This window comes from Silene latifolia, unplaced genomic scaffold, assembly GCF_048544455.1.
Source record: "Silene latifolia isolate original U9 population unplaced genomic scaffold, ASM4854445v1 scaffold_70, whole genome shotgun sequence".
In the NCBI taxonomy this organism is placed as follows: Eukaryota; Viridiplantae; Streptophyta; class Magnoliopsida; order Caryophyllales; family Caryophyllaceae; genus Silene; species Silene latifolia.
In genome coordinates, this window is record NW_027413609.1 from 4,610,347 (window position 1) to 4,634,611 (window position 24,265).

The 24,265-nt window shown below is 37.8% G+C and overlaps 1 protein-coding gene across 1 annotated transcript; it reads left to right on the forward strand.

Annotated features, from left to right (window-relative positions):
- The first annotated feature begins 10,918 nt into the window (after positions 1-10,918).
- LOC141640057 (uncharacterized) lies at positions 10,919-11,773 on the forward strand. Its single transcript, XM_074449016.1, has 2 exons — positions 10,919-11,406; positions 11,560-11,773. Exons 1-2 carry the CDS (start codon positions 10,919-10,921, stop codon positions 11,771-11,773), a joined length of 702 nt encoding a protein of 233 aa, XP_074305117.1.
- The last annotated feature ends 12,492 nt before the right edge of the window (positions 11,774-24,265 follow it).

Here is a 24,265-nt window from a genome sequence, read left to right on the forward strand (position 1 = left end):
CGGGATGAGAAAAACTCACGCCGACGAGACGAGCCAATTGGTCGAACAGGGTTAGGTTGTGGGCCCGGACAAGGAACCCGACCGTGACCGTAATATCAATTAATACATTCCAACCAAGACCTCATTCGAGTCTCATCATCTAGGGATCGCAAAGACGTAAGTGTCCTAGTTATCCCCAGCGGAGTCGCCAATCTGTGGACATGGCCCACCTACACGCCAAGCTGATCCGTCGGACGTATAGCGGTCTTTTGAAAGCCACGCTCGGCAATGCTTTCGACCGGATCATTTTAGATTGGTCGGTTTCGTCTCGGTAAGGGTCTCGAAATGATTAGAGATGTTCGGAGTCGCCACCAAGCATTTTTGGGATGCCTGGAACCCGTTCGAAATCCACTTTATACCTCGTTCAAATCGAAGCACAAAGCAGTGTTTGACATAGCTACTAAAGATAAGGAAATCGTCCCTCTTTAGCATCCTATCTCTAGAATGACTCTCGTACGCCCTGGATAAGGTCGTCCACTATCCAAAGTTTCTGAGAAAGAGGTGAGGGTACGTATTGGGAAGCCCTTTAATTAGACACCCAATCCCGCCCGCGTTAGCAGCCTCTACTGATCGATCTTGGTTGGTTGAATGCAAAAGTGGATAAAATGGTTTAAATGCATGAATGCGCATCTAATAATTTAAACCTAATGTGTGAGAGCTTTCTAAGTTGGTTGATTTAATCCAAGTATCAAGTATAAGATGTCGAGTTAGATTAATGATTGATTTGCATGCAAGACGGAAATTAAACATCCAATTACCGTGTTAGGTTTAGGGTGCATAACATGAATCATTTGTCTTAGTAAAGTGTTTTGAAAATAGTATTTCGAATAGTCATCTGATCCGTCCTATATCCGAGCTAACCGCAGTCGGGATCGTCCTAGACTAATGCTGGAAGGGAACAGGCCCTGTACCAGACGGCTATATAAGGCGCGAGCCAGCCGGCGGTGTAAGGGGCCTCTTCCTGGTTTTGAAGATGAGAAACGGTTTATGTGCCGTGTTCTGACCTTTTAGAAAACGTTATAAAACGTGTTGAAAATGGGTATTTGAACCGGGTTTTATTTGAAGGGGTCGTTTAGACCGCATTTGTTAATTTGAAGAACTAGACTCGAATAATCATCATTATTTGGATAATATTCGGTGTCGGGTTCGATTTGACAAACTTGACATGAATAGTTTTGAAAGTAATTATCGACTAATTGTTTTAAGTCCATTTGAATGTAATTAGTCGATACTCATCATCATACCCGGGTTAAAATCCGGCATGGTATGTAGAATCAAGGATGACTTTGTGTTGGTGACTAATATGTTTGTTTTTAGAAATGTAAAGATATGAACAAAAAGGTTTTAAAATACCTTTTAATTGTCATTAACCAAATATTATCACCGAAACACGGATTTAACCGTGATGGTATGAGGAACCAAGGGTGAAAAATGTTTTATGGTTAAAACAAATGAAATAGAATAAAAAGCGTTCGAAAATATTTGGAATGGTAAAAACCGATTACAAATGTGAAAATGGATTAAAGGGATATGACGAGAACAAACACGGTTGATCTCTGACCTGGACACCCCATTTAAGCGCGGGCAATCTGGCGACCTAAGGGGCTTCTGTCTGAGGCCAAAAATCACTTTTGGCTCGTTTATTCCATATTTTGGTTCATGTTATGCACGTTTTAGCATGTTATAGTCATGAAACAAATGAAAACGTAATAAAAGAGGATTTTTACACCCTCATACTTACATGTTTTGTTATGGCGAGTGACCGACGTAAGTGTAACAACTCGTTTGATCGGAAAAAACTCGGTTTAAAACTGTTTTGGTAAGTAAAATGAGTGTTTTAATATTAGTGACGATGTAGTGGTCGAAGTGGTCGGTCAAGTGATTTAATGCACGGTGACAGTACAAAACAATGTGTAAGGCTTGTATTTACGATCGGTAGGTCGTAAATACGCGTCGGGTTGTGACTTAAGAAGTCGAGTCGAGAATTTTAAGAGAGAAAAGAGGGGGCAGACACTCGCATAAGTCTCAAATGGGTGGCATTTGAGGGGTATTTATAGGAGAATGAGTGGTTGTGTGAGTTTTGAGCGACGTGGCCACCTGGGTTGCTCAAAGAGGTGCGAGCCACGTCGCGGTTCTTTACGGTGAGTTGTCGCTTTCACAACAAACGCAATCATGATTTGTTCTATCCTAGGTTTTGTAGTCACATGTTTGGTACTTGACCAACATGAATCCGGGAAAACTTAAGGTAGAAGATTTCAAATGTTTTGTTTTTGGTGGTTGACTCGGTTTGACTCGTTGTTAGAGTCGGGATTTGAATTTTGGGTCGGTTTTTGGTCCGGTGTCGGTTTTGACTCTAGTTAGTGTCATTGTGACCCCGTCGTTGTGCATTAAACACTCCAGGTATTTTTGAAATGTTTTAAAAAAATTTATTTTCGAAATCGTTTTATGTTTTCCGACGTAAAGTTGTACACAAACCGTCGATCAAACGCCGCGATTCCAAAGCATGTTGTAGTCCGATAATTATTGGGTGTTTGTTGGAGTCTCAACAGATATTAGGTATCTACAGCCATTTTCTCGGATTTTCATGAAAAGAGCATGGAAGTCTTCATGGATGAATTTAGTGTCCATGGAGACCCCTTTGACCATGGACTTGTTAATTTGACAAATGTTTTGAAGAGATGTGAAGAGCACAATCTAGTTTTAAATTGGAAAAAATGCCATTTCATGGTTGAAGAAGGGATTGTGCTCGGTCACATTATCTCCAAGAGAGGCATTGAAGTTGACGGAGCCAAAGTGGCGGTCATAGAAAATTTATCACCTCCCTCAAAAGTGAAGGGAGTGTGGAGTTTTTTTGGCCACGCCGGATTTTATAGGCGACTTTTCAAAGATTCCAAAGCCATTAACTTCACTTCTCCTCAAAGATGTGCCTTTTGTGTTTGATGAAGTTTGTCTTCAGTCATTCAATAGGTTGAAGCAAGCTTTGGTCTCGGCTCCTATAATTCGGGCTCCGGATTGGAATCTTCCATTCGAGATTTTGTGTGATGCGTCGGATTTAGCGGTGGGCGCGGTTTTAGGCCAAGTAGTTGACAAAAGGCACCATGCCATCTAATACACTAGCAAAACTCTTGACCAAGCCCAATGCAACTATTCAACTACGGAGAAAGAGATGTTGGCCTTAGTTCACGATATCGAGAAATTTCGGCAGTATTTGGTTGGCTCTAAAGTGGTGGTGTATACCGATCACACCGCTTTAAAGCAACTCATGGTGAAAAAGGATGCCAAGCCAAGGCTCTAGAGGTGGGTTTTATTGCTTCAAGAGTTTGACTTGGAACTCAAGAACAAGGCGGGAACCGAGAACGTTGTGGCCGATCACTTATCTCGATTGACCATTGAATATCATGGAATTCAAGATGAAAGTGGCCCGACTAATTAATGGCTAAGAGAAGATAGTCTCACGAAAGTTAGCACCATAACTCCATGGTTTGCGGAGCTTGCTAACTACTTGGTAAATGGGTTTATACCCGATGAGCTTGATCCAAGAGAGAGGAGGAAATTGAGGCATGATGCCAAGACATATTTTTGGAATGATCCCCACTTGTTCCGTAAGTGTAGGGATGGAATGTTCCGAAGGTGCGTGTCTAGAGAATAGGGCATGGAAATTGTTGATCGAGTACACAATTCGGCCTGTGGAGGACACTTGGCCACTTCAAGAACCATTGCCAAGATCCTCCAAGGCGGATTCTATTGGCCCTCTATGTTCAAAGATATTCACTACTTGTTAAAATCATGTGATGCGTGTTAACGCACCGACAACATCAGAAAGTGGAATGAGATGCCCCTTAACAACGTCCTCAAAATTGAGCTATTCGATTGTTGGGGTATAGACTTTATGGGACCATTTCCCAACTCATGTGGTAATGAATACATTTTGGTCGCCGTGGACTATGTTTCGAAGTGGAAAGAGGCGGTTGCATCACCAACCAATGACTCCAAGGTTGTGATGAAGATTATAAAGAGCAAAATCTTCCCCCGGTTCGGAACTCCACGAGTTGTGATAAGTGATGGTGGCTCCGATTTTTGGAAGAGCACCTTCAAGGCATTGCTATAGTCACACGGAGTTCGGTATAAAACCGCCCATGCCTACCACCCTCAAACTAGGGGGCAAGTGGAGGTTTCTAACCGCCAAATCAAAGCTATCTTTGAGAAGGTGACTTGCAAGAGCCGGAAGGATTGGTCCCAAAAGCTCCCGGATGTATTATGGGCATTGAGGATGGCGTAAAAAACACCTCTTGGCACCACACCCTACAAGCTTGTGTATGGCAAAGCATGTCATTTGCCCGTTGAGCTAGAGCACAAGGTTGAGTGGGCTCTCAAAGAAATAAATTTTTACTTTGATGTCGCCGGAGAAGTTTGATTCCTTTAAATGAATGAACTGGAAGAATTGAGGTTGGAAGCTTATGAGAGCTCCAAAATTTACAAGGATCAAACAACGAATGGCATGATGCCAAAATTGTGAAGAAAGATATCGGTGTAGGAGACCTTGTTCTCCTTTTCAATTCCAAGGTGAAAGTGTTCCCGGGTAAGCTACGATCGAGGTGGTCGGGACCTTTCAAGATGATGGATATATCTCCTTATGGAATCTTTGAACTTGTATATGGCATGCATATAGTTAGACAATGAGAGAATTCGGAAACATTGTGCTTGGCACATATTGGATTGTGTGATGGGAACCTTCACTTGGCCTAATTCCCAACATGATGCGTCGGTTTGAAAGTGGAAAACATGAGAAAATGGGTAAGTGAAGAAGTCGGGTTTATTTGCAAAAGGAGAAAGTGAAGAAGAAAGAAGAGGAAAAGGAAGGAAATGAGCTGAAAATTCACTAATAGTACTCCTGTGTCGGTGGACCGGCAGCCGGTGCCCCCACCGGCAGTGACCGCTTTTCAACTTAAGGAAAATTTGTTGTAGCAAGAAGAGGGGGGGGGGGGGGGGTCTCTGCCGGTAGGCCAGCAGCCGGCTCACCGGCAGGGAACACCCCCACATTTAAGAAACTGAAAAAATTTAAAGGAAGAGATTCTTTGCCGGCAGGGAATACAACTACTGAGGAAAAATGAAGAAAAAATTGAAGGACCATGATTCTCTGCCGGCAGGCCGGCTCACCGGCAGAGAATCCTATTATTGAAAAAATCACGAAGAAATGAAGGAAGGAGTGTTCTCTGCCGGCAGGGAAACCTGTCATTTGCTGAAAACACGAAGAAATGAGAAGGAGGGGAGCTCTCTGTGGGTGGACCGGCAGCCGGGGCCTCCACCGGCAGCGAGAGTTTGTAATTATGAAAAAGAATTAATAATTTTTGAATTTAAGGAAAGAGCCCTTTGCCGGTGCCCTCACCGGCACAGAGCCCCGTGAAACTGAAATAAAGCTCGAAACACACATCAATTCCTCATTTTTTTCAGAAATTTCTCTGTCTCTAAACATACTCTCCCTCTCTTAACACACCCATACTCCATTAAATCCCCTCCTTACCTTCTACATTCAACCAACCACCAACCCTACATCACCACTAACCTTCCAATCCTTCATCTATGGCGGGAAATAGGACAAGGGGCGATCTCGCAAGGGTACAACAACAACAAGTCGAGGCGGCGGCTAACGATACAAAACCGGATCCCGGCCTTACGGAGGTTGAGTTTGTCACATAAACTCCAAAAGGGAAATTTATACTCTTTAAGCAACGCCCCCTAACCCCGACTCGGTTTATGTGTCGCCCTTCTATGCGGAACCTGTGTTTAGATAAGGAGACGGAGGCGTTGTTTAGTGGAGTGGGTATGAAAGGAATATATAACAAGCATGAGAGGTCTTACCCCCGTATTGCTTGGGAATTCTTGAGTAGTTTACGTCTTGATAAGGATAGACAAACCGGGATGGTGGCCCAGTTGCACTTCCGTCTCATGAATCGAGACCACAGAATTCCCCTTGCCCGACTTGCCAATATTTTCGGGGTGGAAAATGCCCCTACCCACAAGGCACCCGACACCTTCCACTTTTCACGGGTGTGGAAGGTTATTTCGAGTTTGGATGATAGAAATGGTTTGAAAAGGCCGGCAACTTCATGCCACAATGCACCCATGAGGATTTGGCACCGATTTATGGGGTGCACGGTCTTTGCCGTCGATGAACCTTGGGTATTTAGGGATATTGAGCTTGAAATTTTAGGCTTATATTTAATCACAAAATCTAAGCGCTAAAAAATCAATGTGGCTCATCACGCGGCCCTTCACTTAGCCAAATTGGCCAACTCTCCGGGGCAAAAGGTTCCTCTACATGTGGGTGGCATCATCACCCGCATCGCCAAAAGCATGGACCGACCGGTGAACTTCTCCGGAATAAATTGGCTACCCGGAGAGACTTACATAACAAAAGACTACTTGATGAAATCTCTTGAGTGAATCAAGACAACCCCTTTTGACGGCCTCGAGTATTGGCAAATCTAAAAGCGAAACTCCATCCCGCTCCAAAATACCAACAAAATGAAAGTCAAACCCGGCTAAGAATCCTACCTCCTTCATATTGAAGTGGAGGAGGACCCGTCCCAACCTCCTCATAACCACTAACGAGGAAAATTGTCGTCGGATCTAATAATCAAACACATTTATATGTATCAACAAACAACTAGTTAGTGGTTAAATCAAGGTCGATCCATGGGACGGTGTGCTTTGGGTTCTTAGTCTATCTATCTCAATTTATGCTAGTGTCACAATTGATTTGGGTTTGTAGTTGTGTTCTAAACTAATGCAAGCAACAAGGTAAAACAAGCAAGTAAAGGTGTAGACAAATAATAAAGGATACTAGGATGTCATGGGGTCATACGAGATTCATGGGAGTTGATCATACAAACATGTTCTTAATTATATAGCAAGCACTTATTATTGTGATGAGATCGAGTTGGTGTATATCTTACAATCCCTAAGAAGGTTTGGGTCCCGGAGCCAAATCGATTAGATTGTACAACACCTACAAGTCGACTTAGTCCTTCCTATTCAACTATATGCATGGTCTAATGAGACTCGAGTTGGTTTATGTCATATAAGTCTCATTGAAAAGATAAGTAATGAGTAAGAAATGCAAGGATTCATAGGCTTAGCATTTCATCAAACATAACATGTGCATAAGTTGAAATCACAACAAGCAAGCAAATTAATTATGAAAACATATTAGATTAAGCATGAATCATTCCCCATGTTTGTTTCCCTAATTACCCATTAACCCTAGCTAAGGAAACTACTCACTCATGATCAAGTTCAACATGCTAATAAGGTTGTCAATCATATTAACAAAGCAAAACAGGATGAATAAATGAAAGTGATTAACAATAATTAAACAAGGGTAAAGAGAATTATACCTATGAAGATGATTCCAAATAATAAAGCAAAGAATAATAGAAGAAAACTTGATTGATTGATGAAGAGTTGTCAATTCTCCAATAATAACCCAATAATCTTCAATTACCCAATAATAAACTTAAACAATAATTAAGGAAAGATTAATGTGTGATTTGTGGAAAGACTAAAGAGTAATCTATTCTAATTTACTCCTAATGAAGGCTTAATCTAATTTAAGGAAACTTGATCTAAGATAAGAGTTGTTGCCTCCATAAGAGGGCTTGATTCCCCCTTGGTTATTACAAATGGGGTATTTATCGTAGTGCATTACTAGATTAAGTAAGGATAAATTAGTAAATAACAAAGCTAAGTTCTAAAGTGGAGAAATGCAAGTCTTTCAAGGAGATGAGCATATCGCGCTAGAGTCACTATCTCCTCGGACCAAAGAGGGAGACGCTCGGATTGTGAGATGAGGCGACGAGCGTCTCTTGCTCGGGACGCTCGGATCAAGAGAGGGGGAGACGTGCGTCATCTGCCCGGGACGCTCAGATTGTTCCTCAGAATGTCCCTTGCTTTTCCTCCTTTTGCATGCTCCTTTTTCTTGTGTTGTTGGTCTTTGTTCTTGCCTCCTCTTTCACACTAGTTCACCCATTATCATCAATAAGCTTCCAAATATGCACGGGAGACGGGAATTTGACGGATAAAATGGCTATGAAATGTTATAATAGTATGCAAAATGGGCTCAATTAGGGGACTAAACGTGCGCAATTATGAGTCACATCAAATATCCCCAAACCGAACCTTTACTCGTCCCGAGTAAAGAGGTGACTAGAACTAGACCTTTATTCAAACTATCCTAATAATATAACCGATGTGAGACAATTAGCGGGTCTCACTCCGCCACTTCAACTCACAACAAGGCAACCATGAGGTAGGGTGCCTTCTTGCAAGGCAATGTGGGCTGGCCAAAATGGCGATACATCCAAGCATTAAAGCACACAAAACAAGTAAATGGATGCATCTACAAAAATGAATAGCCACTTTACTCATCTAAGTGGCAGAAATTATCTAAAGGGGAAGCAATCTAAGGGTACAGATTCCATTATAGATATGGTTTCTTCAAACTACTAAGCCTAGAAGGATACCAATAAATCACCTCCAAGTTGTGTCCAACTAGGGTACCTTTGTCCTCAATCGTTAAATGATTTCATCAAGAGTAGACTCCCTATGGTGTTAGAAACACTGGAGGATCGCGGAATTCCCCTTCTTGCCTAGACAAGAAGAAGGGTCGTCCCCTCTCTACCATGCACAAAAATGGATACGATGGAAAAAGGATCAATAACATTTGAGTTTCATTTGGGATTTTGATTTTTGTTGTTGTTTTTCCCCCCATTTTGTGGCATTTGACATTTTGAGAACACTTTCTTTGCCATTTATTTTGATGTTTGGCATTTTCAACACTTGACAACTTTTCAACTTTTTCTTGCATTTCCTTTTTGAACATTTTTAAAGTCACCCCATTTGTAGTGAGGGTGTTTATATTTGAAGCATTAGGAGACTATTTTTGCTCCTTTTTTCTTTGATGCAATTGAAAACTTTTTGACTTTTCACTTCAGTTTCTTGAACTCAAATTTTGAACAATGTTGCCCATTCCCTTTGACGACAAAATGTGGTAGAACATGGATGATAGATGGTTACATGGTTTCAAGGGTCACCTTGGAATAAATGGTACACAAGGACTTATCACACCACAAGGTACTCTTGACTAGGCCTTAATCCATGGGTCAAAGGATACTAGCATGACACATCCTAGGGTGTTTTACAAGTATTCTAACAAGCAAAGTCTTGAGAAGAAAAATATCTACAAGGGCCTTATATACACTTGTCAAGTATTTTTCCTAACATGCAATTACATGCCATGATGCAACTAACATTTATACATCCTAATGCATATGCTCTGATATATCACTTTTATATATACTTTTATAACTCCTTTTATACCATTTCATATATCGTTTGCGTGCCTTTATATCGTTTATATGCCTTATTTCAGTGAATTATCGATACTGCCGCTATTTTATATTTTAATGCAGAAATGACACTTTACGAGGTTAATCAAGCTAAGATGAGCATAGCAGAGATGACAAAGTTGAATACACGGAGCATGGCACGAGGAACGAGGTAGCATGAAGGCTTGAAGTGAAGAAACGAAGAAATCAGTCTGTGAAGCTGGTTCCTCGAACGAGTCCCCTGAGGCTCGATCGAGTAATCGTCCTCGATCGAGTCCACCCAGGCTCGATCGAGGAACCTCTCTGGCAGATTTATTTTCGGATTTTCCTAAAACAGTTATTTTTTATTATAAATTACAAACTCGTACGTTATTATTAGGGTACGCTTTAGTTTGCTGAGAACGGCTGAATACTCTCTAGCTTTAATCTTTCCTTGTTGCTACGGTATTAATCTTTCTTCAATAATTATTCATTCAAGTTTATGTTATTCAATTATTGTTTTTATTTCATGTTTTCAATCATGTCTTCAATTATCATTATTGTTGTTGTTGATTTAGTCATGAGTAGCTAAATCCATCATCTAGGATGAAAGGGATCTAGGTTAATTAGAAAGAGGGAAATTGGTTAATTGCTAGAGAAATCGTATAAGTTATCGTTTGATTGTTGTTCTTCTTCTAGTTAATTAACTTATGCAAGAGTTGTTAATTAGTGTAGCGAACTAATGCTTTCACCGACATGGTTAGAATTAATATAGGCTGCGATAATCAAATAGATTGTATCTAATTATAGCGATCGCATGTTAGAATCGATCTAAAGGGCATAAATAGAATCAACCGATCTTGTGACCTTAGATAACTTGATAGATCTAGCAATTGATTAAGAGACCCCATATAATTGACCTAGTGAACCGGAAATCCTAGACTTTTATTATCATTGTTTTAAACCCTTTTAATTACTCACAGTTAGTTGGTTAGATAACAAACAAAACAAACCCCCAAGAAAACGGTTACCTTCAGACGATTTAAATATTTACAGACTGACTATTGCCGCCTACCTGTGGATTCGATACCTGTCTTACCACTAGCTATTATTGTTAGTTTTGAGATAGTTTTATTTTGATTTGGTGATACGACTTTAGCCATATCAAATTTGGCGCCGTTACCGGGGAGCCAAGAATTGTTTAGTTTGTTTCTGTTTATTTTGTCTTTTTATCTCAGGGAACCTAGTTCCTTGAGACCGTTCTCACACTTTTCTTGTTAGTTCCGTGTATGCCCAGGTCGAATAGGTCCAAGATTATTCCTTTTGATCCTGAACCAGAAAAGACTTTTCGCTACAGACGGAAACTTAATCAAGAAGTGGGTCAAGTAGAAGACTTGAGTATACTTGACGTCGAGACGGCGAGCTCAGTACAGTCGGCCGATCAGTCCTACACAGAGGACCAAATTCCCGAGACCGAAATTCCAGTTGAAACTCCTACTCCTGAGACTACCATCATGACTACTCTAGCCAGTCACTCCGAGCCGACAATAGCTTCCATCCCACAAGGATTTAAGTTGCCCACTATTGAAAATGGAACCTTCGAAATTCGCCCATCTTACATCAATTTGGTAGAGCAAAATTTATTTGGAGGGACAACTACTGAAGATCCTTCTACACATATGGAGAAATTTGTCACCTACTGCTGTTCTATCCTGTTAACAGCTGGAGTGACACAAGATCAACTAAAGCAGGTGCTTTTTCTTTTTTCACTGAAAGATGGAGCTACTGAATGGTTGAGGGACTTAGATATGGCAGACGAGGGGATTACTGACTGGAATACTTTAGCTCTTGCCTTCTACAAGAGGTACTTCCCACCTCAGAAAACTAATGCGCTGAGAAGTCAAATTAGTAGTTTCAAGCAAGGAGCTACTGAAGATTTGAATGAAGCATGGACTCGCTTCAAACGTTTGGTTCGATCTGTTCCCCATCACGGTTTCCCAAAGTGATTTCTTTGCAACCAGTTTTATAACGGGTTGTATGACGACCATCGTGCCTTATTGGATTCATCAGCTAATGGAAGGTTTCAAGACAACACCAAGGATAGTAACGCGTGGAAGTTGATTGATCAGATTGCCACCCATACTGCTAAGTATAGAAATCCTAGGGGAAGCACGCGAGGGATTGGGGGAGATAGTGCTCTTGCTGCGCAATTGGAGACTATTTCTGTTCAAATTGCTGAGATAAAGACTACTCAATCATTGGGTAGTAAAGAGAGAGTTCATGCTTTTAGTCAACTGCAAGAGGAGTCTTGTGCTAGATGTGGTTTAGACGGTTACAATGCAGCTGAGTGTTTGAGCACATTGGAGTAGGTTAATGCCTTTTAGCGTTACATATAACGTACACAAGGTACACCCTTCTCCAATTTTTATAATGAAAGAACAAAGGAACACCCTTTCCTTCAATGGTCAAGTCAGAATGTGCAAAACCCGCAGCAGCAACAACCACAAAAGAATGTTCATATTCCTCCCAACAGTCGTGGTAATCAACCAAACGGAGGATATCAAAGGCAAGTTCAAGGAGGTCAGCAGTTTAACAATCAATATCAATAACCTCCTCAACAAACTCCTAAATAAACTCCTCAACAAGCTCCGAACAATGAGATGGCAGAGTTGCGTAATCTTTTGCAACAAACTTTGTTAATGCAGCAGAAGTAGACGGCTCAAATTTCTGAGCTAATTGCCCATAAGATGCTAGATAACCAGGTGGCTCAGAGGCACTTCAAAATCCATCAAAACAGGCCGGGGGTCTTCCTCCTCAGGCTAAACAAGCTCACGAGCAAGCTAATGTTATTCAGCTGAGGAGCGGTACCACATATGCAAATCCTGACCTGTAAAGCCATGATAATGATGTGCCCACTGCTGATGATGAGGTACCTTATATGCATCCCAAAGGATTGGGTAATTTGGAGCTTAGTGATGATGAGAAAGTGTTGGAATATATGTCCTCCGACAATAATGTGATCACAACTGTCGGTCATGATGATCACATGTTTAAGTCTCATTTTAAGAATACATGTGGGAAGTAATATTTTACTGTCAACTGGTCCACACATATCGGTAATGATTGGCTGACTAGAGTTTGACATTACTGTCGTACGACGGTGGTGATCAGTTGATCCCCTTAGGTCATACCTAAAGGGTAACACTCTTAATTGAATATTTAATTGGTCGTATGACGATACGAGTCAATTAAATTGCTTAAAATTGACGGACGATTTAGGGAGTAATATTTACGTGTCTCGTTATAATTGGATTAAATTAGACACGGTCTAAGTAATCGAATTGTTTTATTGCTTAGATGAAATTATTGTTTACGGAAACAATTGAATTGAATGAATAATTTATTATAAATACAAGATGTTGTAATTTATAATTGGTAAAGTGTTTTGGTACAAGTAATTGTGAATTAGTAAGTCGATTTTGTACATGACATATTTTATGAGTATGTTGATTTTTAATATGTTAAAAATACATTACAAATTCACATGTCAAGTAACATGTCACATATGTCACAATTTGACAAATGACAAAATAAAATGGATTCTCCATTTTATGAATGTACCGAAAATAAGAGTGGGAGTATATAGTTTATATTGTGTTGTTTATATTTAAATGGAGACACAATCATAACCCTAGGTTGTAGTCATGTAAGGCTAAACATCTTGAGAAGAACAAACCTATAACTAAGGTTGCATGCGTAGTCTCTTGTGGAGAGCAAAAATGAAAAATATTGGGCAACCTACCCAAGGCCTTTTTTCGGCCTTAACAAAAGAAAAGAAGAGTTTTCTCTTTGATGATTATTCATTCAAAAATCTATAATTTCTAGAGTAAGAAAGATATAGACAAAAATACTCTACTATTTGTGAAAATCCTAGAGAAATAAAACTCACTAATCTCTTCTCCTTTTAACCGAAATAGATGACAACAAATTGATATTTTGTGTCAAAATTTTAAGCAAGACTAATCTTAATACTAGATCATATTATTTTAGTCTTTAAGAGGCTTCCTTGGGTATATGTTTTTGGGAGAGATTCTAAACTTGAATCTTGTTCATCCATTGTTGGAAAGCTCAAGAACTAACAAGAAGGAGATCTTGTTGGTGCCCATAAAACCGAAATCATATAGTAAGAACAATAATTTCTTCTCTTATCTTATTTAAGTTTGCATGCATAAGATTTGTATTTATTTTATGACTAAATAATTTCTCACATATATGAATATGTTAAATTAATGAGATTAATATTTTCTAACAAGTGGTATGAGAGCCTTATGTTGTTTGCATGCAAATCGGTTATAGTTTTTCCGAGTTATACGATTAACAAACAAAACTTATAAATTTGTGTTTATTATGATATATCACGAAATCAATTATGCATGTTAAATTTTCTGGTCCTAAAATGTATTTAGGATATTTTGGTTAATTTAGGGATTTTTTATTGTTCATTTTATATAATAATGGCATTAAAATGTGATTTTATGATAAAAATGTCATTTTTGGACTAAAATTAGCTAAAATTCGATTTTTTCAGTGGTTTTTGGATATGTTTTCACAGATATTATATTTTGATGACCTGTAATTTTTCATAATTTTATGAGTTCTTATGCTCGAAATATGGATTTTTTCAAGATAAAATCGAATTTAAATGGAAAAATAGGTTAATATGAGTTATATTTTGAATCTAGTCATATAAATTTAGTATGTTATCACATGCAATTTTACAAGATGTGTGTAAAATAATTGGCTATAATGAAGTCTTTATGCATAATTTATGAATTTTTGATGAAAAATCACATAAATAGTGACTTTAATTAGTATAAATTGCTAAAACATACTTCATGACTAAGGAAAAACGTCACATATTGCATTTTATCTTATTTTTCAGATCTAAAAGTGAAAAGTTAATAAAAATAATTTTTATCATATTTTTATGGTAATAATTGATAAATCCGATAAACCGCAACATTGTTTTTCTCGATAAATTTCGAAATTTTTAACCTAATTTTTAAAATATTATGAGTGTCATGGTATTTTTCCAGAATCTTCATGAGTTTAAATTTCAAATTTCAAATTTATTTGAAATTTTTATGATTTATTTGAAGTTTATGACATTAGATTGTAATTTTAAGTCCTTTTATGAACAATATTAAGAAATATAAGTTAATTATTGTCAAATGTTAGTGGAGACTAATTTTGAGTCCTAAGTTGGTTAGGGTAATTAACTTGTACATAAATATGAATTTATGTAATTATAGTGATTATAAAGAGTTAAATCACGCAAATCCGTAAAAACCGATTAATATACGATATTGGCTCCTTAAAGGCGATTTAGCATAAAATTGGGCATGTTTATACATATTATAATGGTGCATTTTATTTATGATTGTCATAATTTTATTTTATGTAATTTTTGAATTATGTAATTTTACTTAGTATGGCCTTAGTTTTTAATTGGTATTACTCGAAATGTATGGGAATATCGATTCGGTTGTAATTTATTGTGATCTCGTATCACCGTTTTGTAATTCAATAGATTTATTTTTATTTTAATTAAAAATATATAATAGGAAATTATGTAATTTGTTATGTAATTTATTTATTCCGGAGATCCTTGAAGACGGTGCCACTTAAGAAGGCGATCCATTAAAGACGGTGTTACCTCGAGATGTATGCCAAAACCGAAGTTCAAGGGACCAATGGAGTTGGTTTCCGAATATGTAATAGTTTATTAGATTTACTATTTTTAGGAAGGCCATACTAGGATTTAATTTATGCTTTGCATTTTATTTATATGTTGCATGCATCGCTAAATCACCATAACTAAAACATGCATCATCATTTAAATCGAGTTTATCGACCGTGTCAATTACAATTATCGTAGTTCACCGCTTTAGTTCACTTAAAACGTGATAGATAATAAATTGACATGACCTCTCGCTAAAATAAACAATTGAGACTTAGCCTTACAAAAAAGTAGAAACCATGAAAACCTATTTCGTGAGGGAGTGCACTCGGCTTTACCGGGGTACAATCCTTGTTACGTAGGGGAAGTGGGTGATAAATGTCTACCCACCGAATTTATAAAGATGAGGGTTGTATTCGGCTTTACCGATGCCCAAATTGATGTAAATTTGGATCATGGACACATTTATTCGAAATTTGGGTTGAACTCAACGAAAGTATTCTCGACGGTTGCCGGATGTGTTTCGTGCTAAAGATAAATATTAATGTAATTTTATCGACCAAGAGTTCTAAAAGTAGAATCGATTAAAGAGTTAATCCACCGAGTTATATTGACGAGGGTTGTTTTCGGCTTTACCGATGCCCAAGTTAATATGAATTTGGATGTTGGAATCATTTATCATAGTTGGGTAGAGGTCACTATGTAAATGCTTTACTTGTTATCTACAAGTATTAATAAAACGATAAATATTAAGTTTTCCATTATTCCGTTATCATATTGTTCTATTTCTTTACCACAATTCATATACGATATCATTTCGATTTGATTCAAATCTCCATTATAACATCGTACCTAAAGACAAAACTTGAATTTTTCTTCTAAAACACGTGTTATCAATTGGAAGGATCTCTTGTGAAGAGTATAGATTAAAGTTATTCATTATCAATCAAGCTTTTTTATTCTTGACTAACACATCTACTTACAATGGATTGTTTTTCATATACTTAATTGATTTAAGTACCTTGAAACGATAAATTGTTTTGGTAACTAGATTTGTTAGAAATCGTAATTGACCAAGATAACTCAACCACTTCAATGAAAATTTTAAGACTGAAACGATTAAATTGAAGAGTAGTCTTCATAAGATTTAACTTTGCTTCTCTAAGTAAAGATTCTTTGAAATGAGTGGGAGCATTCTCTTAAACCGTTAAGAATAGGACGAGGTTCAAGAAGTAAAGATTAGAATGGAATTGACAAGACAAAGGTAAAAGTAAAGACTAAACCTATCAATTCCAATCGATATAGTTTCCCTTTGGAAGTGTTGGACACTAGAAAGGAAACTACCCCAAATTATTGAACAATAAGCAAATTAGTTGTGGGACATCTAATGAGACTTTCTTCTACAAATGTTTATTTGATTGACATAAAATTTTGCTAATACTACTTCGTCAATATTAGAAACCGATGGTGGTTTCCATCATTGTATTTGATACGTAGGATGATTAGAATATGACGACTAGCAACAATGATGTTGAGAGATAAAGTCATTGTGTACTCAATCTAGTTGTGGGTTTAAAGTTGTACTTAATTGTGACTATTAAGTGCACAAACTCTAAATAAGAATATAAATTTGTTAAGATACAAAAGAGGTTTCACTTTTTGTGACCCTATACACCATGATTTGATGTATGACTAGCCCATTATCAAGGTGATTATTTCTAAACCAAACTAGAATGACATATCATGTAGATGATGCAAGACTCAAATTGGTAACCCAAGATTGAACCTTAAATTCTGGAATGATGAACGAAAAGACTTATCGAGTACTCTTGAAACCATTAGATTGTTAATCTTATGGTATATGCGTATCTTGTATTCAAGGCAAGATGCCTCGTGCCTTTTGGTTGGAAAGGAGATCAAGGTTGTAAATCATTGATCCAAAATAGGCTGATCATTTTCTTTTACCAACGATTTAAGTTGACGCTAATGTGTTCACTTAATAAGGTAAATAGAGAAATCTTTGAAGAAGTTCAAAGAGTTCAAGGAATCACGATTTAGTCGTGATGGGATTATCAAAGTGAAGACTTTGATATAAGCCAAATAAAATGTGATATAGTATCACAAGTTTATCTCTCTTAACACACATTATGGGAGAATGTGTGGTTGGATAAGAAATCAAACGCTACTCAATATGGTTTGGACTTCAATCAAGTTACTTTGAGTTACTTGATCATTTTGGGGATTTTATCATTTTGTCTAAATTTTTTTTCCACAAAATATAAAAATGAATCATATGAGATATGAAATGGTAGGGTACCATGTTTGTAAGTTTTCAAAAGAAACAAATGCTCATTTTTCCTTACTATAATCACGAGTACGACGGGATTGTGGCACGTAAAGCTGTCTTTCTAGAATACAAGTTTATTTCTAGAAGACAGAGTAGGAGAAATTATTCAAGAGCCACAAAGAATGTTATGTCGGAAGAAACTGGTCTTTCTTGGCTACATCAAGACGTTTTGTGTAAGACATTATTTCTTCAAAACCTAGGAGGTTAAATTCGTCACTTGTTGAAGATGATGAACTCATACTACTTTTAAGAAAGTAAAGAGCTTATAACTTACAAAGAAATCGTTTGATTCAAGTTGATTACTTCTAGAAAGTAATGAACATATGACTTGCATGAGAATGTTTAAGTCACAACTCAATATAAGGCTTAGAGCCATGAAAATCCGAAATAAAAGGCTTGATTAGTGACAAAGGGTTTTGCACTAATAAAGAGAGATTTCAAAGCTTGATTGGTAGCAAAGGGTTCTGCACTAGTTGAAAAGCTTAAGTCTAAGGATTGTATTTCATTATAATGAGATATATAGCAAGTGAATCCAAAAACCCACTTCTTCAATTAGAAGGAATGTATTCAATACATGTCTTGAGTTTTGTAGATTCTTGCCATCCTAAGTTAATGTGAAACTTAGGAGAGGGTCTTAAGTAGGACATCAATGAGTTGGAATCAACATTTTGATCATGTGATGAAACTTTTCTCAATAAGTTGAAAAGTTATGTTTATACATGAAGATTAGTGGGAGTTACGGAAATTTTAATTAGTCTAATATATGGATGTCATATTGATCATTGGGAATGATTTAAGACTTTTGGAGTATTATAATACATCTTAATATCTGGATTTATGGAGATAAATCCACATGATATTAGCGTCAAATTAGAAGTCTTATGTTGATAAGATTCATGACTAGTTCAATCAGGTTGAACATATTTGATTGATTCCATTTGTTTCCGCTGTCGGATCAATTAAATGAGTAATGATGTATAACACTTCATATACTTTGAGTATGATGAATTGTTTCAAAATCGAATTTTAGTAATCTTTACCAAGTAAGCCATAAAGATTACCCATAAGTGAAAGGGTGTTACACAAATGACAATTGACAATTGACAATTGGGATTGAGATTGCACATGGTTTCCGACAAATGACAATTGACAATTGAGATTGCACATGGTTTCCGACAAAACCATAATAAAAACACATCAGGATGGTTAAGATACCATTGTGGCTATGTTATTTAAGAAATAGATTTTCTAGAATCGTTCTAGGCAATAAAAACAATGAGGAATATTTACAACGGAATATGAGTACACTTGCAATCATGAGATGTGCAAGAAGGATGAGTCCCGCACAATGTGAAAACAGTGGGAGCTATTCTAAGGCTAAAGGGCCTATGTCTTGATTGGATCTTGACACGTACTCAGAAAGTTTTGTAATGAAAATGTATACATTACAAGGAAAACGAGTGTGTAGTAAGGTTAAGTAAGGTACAAGAAGTTGATAAAACCTACTAACCAAAGCCTTCTCATAGGCTTAACATGATGAGTCATGTCATTTGAATTAAATTTAGATGAACAACTGCATTCAAGATCAAACTGGATTACAGAATATGAAGAAGTAATCAGGCATTGACTATTCATATGTGATAATCGCATTTGTCGTTCGAGTTTTACTTTAAAACTCTTTTATTATACTTTGTTACATCCAAACGGGTTGTATGACGATATTGAACCCCGTTAAAGTGAACCCGGATTAACATAATATTCGCCCATAGTCACTTGTATGAGGTGACGTCTCGAAGTGACTAGAGTATGATGCGATTGATGGAAACTTCAGTGCCATACAATCATGTGAGATGACTAGTCGATCACATAGGCAGACTGTTAGAAACACTTTGTCGGGCCTTATGACCGCTTATAGAGTTCTGGGAAATTTATATAGCCTGGTCGTGGTGAGAGCTACTATAGTATTCTAATGAGTCGATTCTTTTGACTAAAGACTGTTCGCCAAAGTTGGCACAATTTTAGATTAACTTTGATTTGTGTTACTACGACATTCGTAAATGAGGTCCAATGGACATATTTTGGGTTATGATGGCTGTGGCTAGTCGAAGGGAATAAGTGCGATAGGAATTGTCCACCCCTTGTCAGGGTTATAACAATATCTCAGGGCCACTCGAGGAGTAATGAACTGGAAATGCGTGGCCACGCTCGTAAGGTATCCATGGTGGATAAATTCCGGTCAATCAGTTATTCTCCAGATCGAGGAAACCACTCTTGATGTGATCACTTGCAAGTACGACCTGAAAGACACCTTGCATTGAGTAGGAGATAGTAATAGGACAAGATAATTGGTGACGCACAATTGTCGAGGACAAGTGAGAGATTGTTGGAATATGTGTCCTCCGACAATAATGCGATCACAACTGTCGATCATGATGATCACATGTTTAATTCTCACTTTAAGAATACATGTGGAAAGTAATATTTTACTGTCAACTTGATCGGACCGTTTTGTATTCACAAATCAATAGATGTGGTCGTTGGTCACGGTCGAATCAAAACACAATTTATAGCTTAACAAGCAACTCTACAATTAGTAAAGAGGCAAGTAAAGGTCGGATCCCAAGGGACGGGAGTTGAAATGAGATTTCTATTGTAACTAGCGGTGTCTAAGGGGTGTCACAAATTGGGTTGATGTAGAAGGTTACTAAACTAGAATAACAATGAAAATAAACAAGCAAGATGAATAAAGAGGGGTGTAAACAATTGATTAAAGGCACTAGGGTGTCATGGGATCATAGGGGAATCATGGGATATGATCATACAAACATGTTCTCAAATTATAAGCAAGCAATTATTGTTGTGATGGATTGAGTTGGGTTATATCTTACAATCCTAGGAAAGTTTGGGTCCCGGAGCCGAATCGATTAGATTGTACAACACCTACAAGTCGACTTAATCTTCCCTACTCAACAACATGCATGGTCTAATGAGACTCGAGTTGGGTTATGTCTTACAAGTCTCATTGAAAAGATAGGAGATGATAGTAAATGCAAAGATTCATAGGCTTAGCATTTCATCAAATATAACATGTGCATGAGTTGAGATCAAAACAAGCAAGCAAATAAAACATGAAAGCATATTAATTTAAGCATGAATCATTCCCCATGTTGGTTTCCCCTAATTACCCATTAACCCTAGCTAAGAGACTACTCACTCATTATCATGTTGATCATGCTAGCAAGGTTGTCAATCATACCAATAATATGAAACATGATGAATAAATGAAAGTAATTAACAATAATCAAAAAGGGATTAAGAGATTATACCTACTAATGATTCCAATAATAAAGCAAGAATAATAGAAGTACTTGAATGCTAGATTGAGAAGTTGTCAATCTCCCAATAATAACCCAAATAATCTTCAATTACCCAAAATAAAGGATGAACAAGAGAGAGATTAAAGAACTAAAACTTGGATTAAAACTTGATTAATACTTGATTACAATATTAAAGAGAGATTTGATTGATATTAACTACACTAATTATTGATAAGAAGAACATGCTCCTCTAATTAGCCTAATGGGGTATTTATAGTGAAAATTAGGGAGGATGCATTAGGGTTAACTAAAGGCTAAACTAGTAATTACACTTTTTAAGTTGAGCAAGGAGGACCCGGTATTTTCTGAGAGAAGGGCTTCTCTTTTCGTAGCTTGAAGAAGGCAAACCGTGCTGTGAAGGAATCCGGGCGGATTAAGGTCGGGACGGCCGGATTTGGGCGATGGAATCCGAGCGGATTCTGGTAAGGGACGCTCGGATTGTGCAGGGGCTGGACGGGCGGATTGTTGACAATCTGCTCGGATTGTCAGTCAGCGTGGTAACCTCTTCTTTTCTTCCCTTTTCTTCATAAATTCCTTGGGGATTTCCTTGGGGACTCAAGGATCTTTCCTCAACATTGCTCTTCTACTATGATATGTACAAAGGCCTTCTAATCTTGTCTCCCCTTGATGCTTGGTCATTGAATTCGATCAATTTAGTCTTGTTTTGCCATGAAAATGCAAGATTCTTACTCATTTCCTACCAAGGGATCAAAATCTCAAAGAATATGCAAAACAAAGAACTAAAGATAAGAAATGACCCAAATAAGCACTAAAAAGCATGGAAACAAGGCTAATTCGGGGGCTAAATATGCGCCAATTATGGTCACATCAAATATCCCCAAACCGAACCTTTGCTCGTCCCGAGTAAAGAGGTGACAAAGACTAGGACCAATACTAACCTATCCTAAGAATATAGCCGACATGAGACAATTAGCGGGTCTCACTCCACCCCTTCAACTCACAACAAGACAACCATGAGGTAGGATGCCTTCTTGCAAGGCAAGGTGGGTCTTGCCAAAATGGCGACACATCCAAACATTAAAGCACACAAAAACACATAATGGATGCATCTACAAAAGAATAGCCACTTTCCTCATCTAAGTGGCGGAACTTATCTACAAGGGAAGCAATGCAAGGGTACACACTCCTTCATAGATGCAATTTCTTCAAACTACTAAGCCTAGAATGATACCAATAAATCACCTCCAAAATGTGTCAAGCTAGGGTACCTTTGTCCTCAATCGTTAAATGCTTTTGTCAAGAATAGACTCCCTATGGTGTTAGAAACACTGGAGGATCGCGGAATTCCCCCTCTTGCCTAGACAAGAAGAAGGGCCGTCCCCTCTCTACCATGCACAAAAATGGATAAGATGGAAAAGGGATCGATAGTATTTGAGTTTCATTTTGGGAGTTTTGCTTTCATTGATGTTTTTCCCCCCAATTTCTTGTGGCATATAACATTTGAGAACACTTTCTTTTTGCCATTTCTTTTTTATTTTTGGCATTTCAACACTTGACAACTTTCAACTTTTCTTTGCATTTCTTTTTGAACATTTTCAAAGTCACCCCAATTAGTAACGAGGGTGCCTTGTATTTGAAGCTTAGGAGTCTATTTTTGCTCCTCTTTTCTTTTGATGCATTTTTGCAAACTTTCTTTCACTTTTCATTTCATTGAACTCAAATTGATTTCTTTTTGTGCCCATTCCCTTTGATGACAAAAATATATGGTAGAACATGGATGATGGATGTATGCATGGTTTCAAGGGTCACCTTGGAATAAACGGTAGCCAAGGAGTTATCACACCACAAGGTACTCTTGACTCGGCCTTAATCCATGGGTCAAATGATACTAGCATGACACATCCTAGGGTGTTTTACAAGCATTCTAACAAGCAAAGTCTTAAGAACAAAAGGCATCTACTAGGGCCTATATACACTTGTCAAGCTTCCCAAGTAGACGGTTTCGCAAAATTTTTCTAACATGCAAACTACATGCCATGATGCAACTAACATATAAACATCCTAATGCATATGATTCTACCAACTAATATGACATATAGTCTAAGTGCAAGTCCTAAGTTCACATTGTTTTACCGCATCAATCAAAATAAAGCCACATAGTCATTAACATAAAGAGTAAAAAGGGGATTGGAAAGATCATACCATGCGGTCTTCAATATCCTCATGTCTCGGATGTGGCGTAGTCGATCAATGTGAACAAGGATAAAACAAACACAATATATACAAAGGAAATGAACTTGTTTTTGGGTTTTTCAAATTTTTCAATTTTTATGATTTTTGAAATAATAGTTAAATGTTAGAATTCCCATCCCCACACTAATATGGGCATTGTCCTCAATGGCCAAAATGATGGAAATTATGCAAAGATGATGCATGATTTCTATACTAAATGCAATTCTATACTAAGCTATACTACATGATGCATGGTTTTTTTGTTATGACGGAGAGGATAATTTAGATTACCTCCCGTTGCGTATGCATTAACTTCCCCAAACCGAGTGAGACACTATTGCTAATGTCCAAGGATGGGTATAGTTCATGCATACACTATGCTTATGCATGAAACTAGTTTGGCATTTTGGATTTTTACAAATGGGAACAATAGAATAAGAACACCTCAATGGTACCGAGGTGTGAGTCCTTTGATGTTGCTAGGACTAAACCAACAATGATCAAAATTAAATAAAATACAAAGAGATATAGACAAACCATGGGAGTGTAGGAGTCTCCAAGGCTTGCTAGTCTTCCATCATGCTATCATCATCACCACTTCCCTCATGAGAAGTGGTCACATTGCCACTTTCGTTGTCATTTGCTTCTTCACTTTCTTCCTCATCTTCCTCTTCACCATTCCTTTCTTCTTCACTTGCTTCTTCCTCAATATTATCATCAACTTCTTCATCATTTCCAACAACCTCATTGTCTCCCACCACGTCCCTAGATGCACCCGGAAATAAGGCTTCTCTATCCGCCCAACTAGGCAAAGGACAAGATGGATCAAGGAGTCCTTGCCTAGCTAGATGTAGGAGGGGTGGATATTGAGCCAAATAAGCATTTTTCTGATCTTCATGGGCTTGCTTGTGCATTGCTTGCATGAGGAGAGTCATATAGTCTTTCCCAATTTCAATTCCTTCCGGTTTGAACTCTTCATACTCAAAGGGGTAAGGTGGTATGACAATGGAAGAGGAGGGAGCTTCAAGATCACCCTTTTGTTGTTGAATGATATACTCGGCTTCTTCGGAGAGGGGAAGTAGATAATTGGTCCGGTGGACGCTTAGGCGACAAATCTTTGAGGGCAAGGTGAACGATCTAGCTTCACTAGTTAACCATCCATATTTAGTGTCAAGGGGGTTATGAGCAACCCACTTGAACTTGT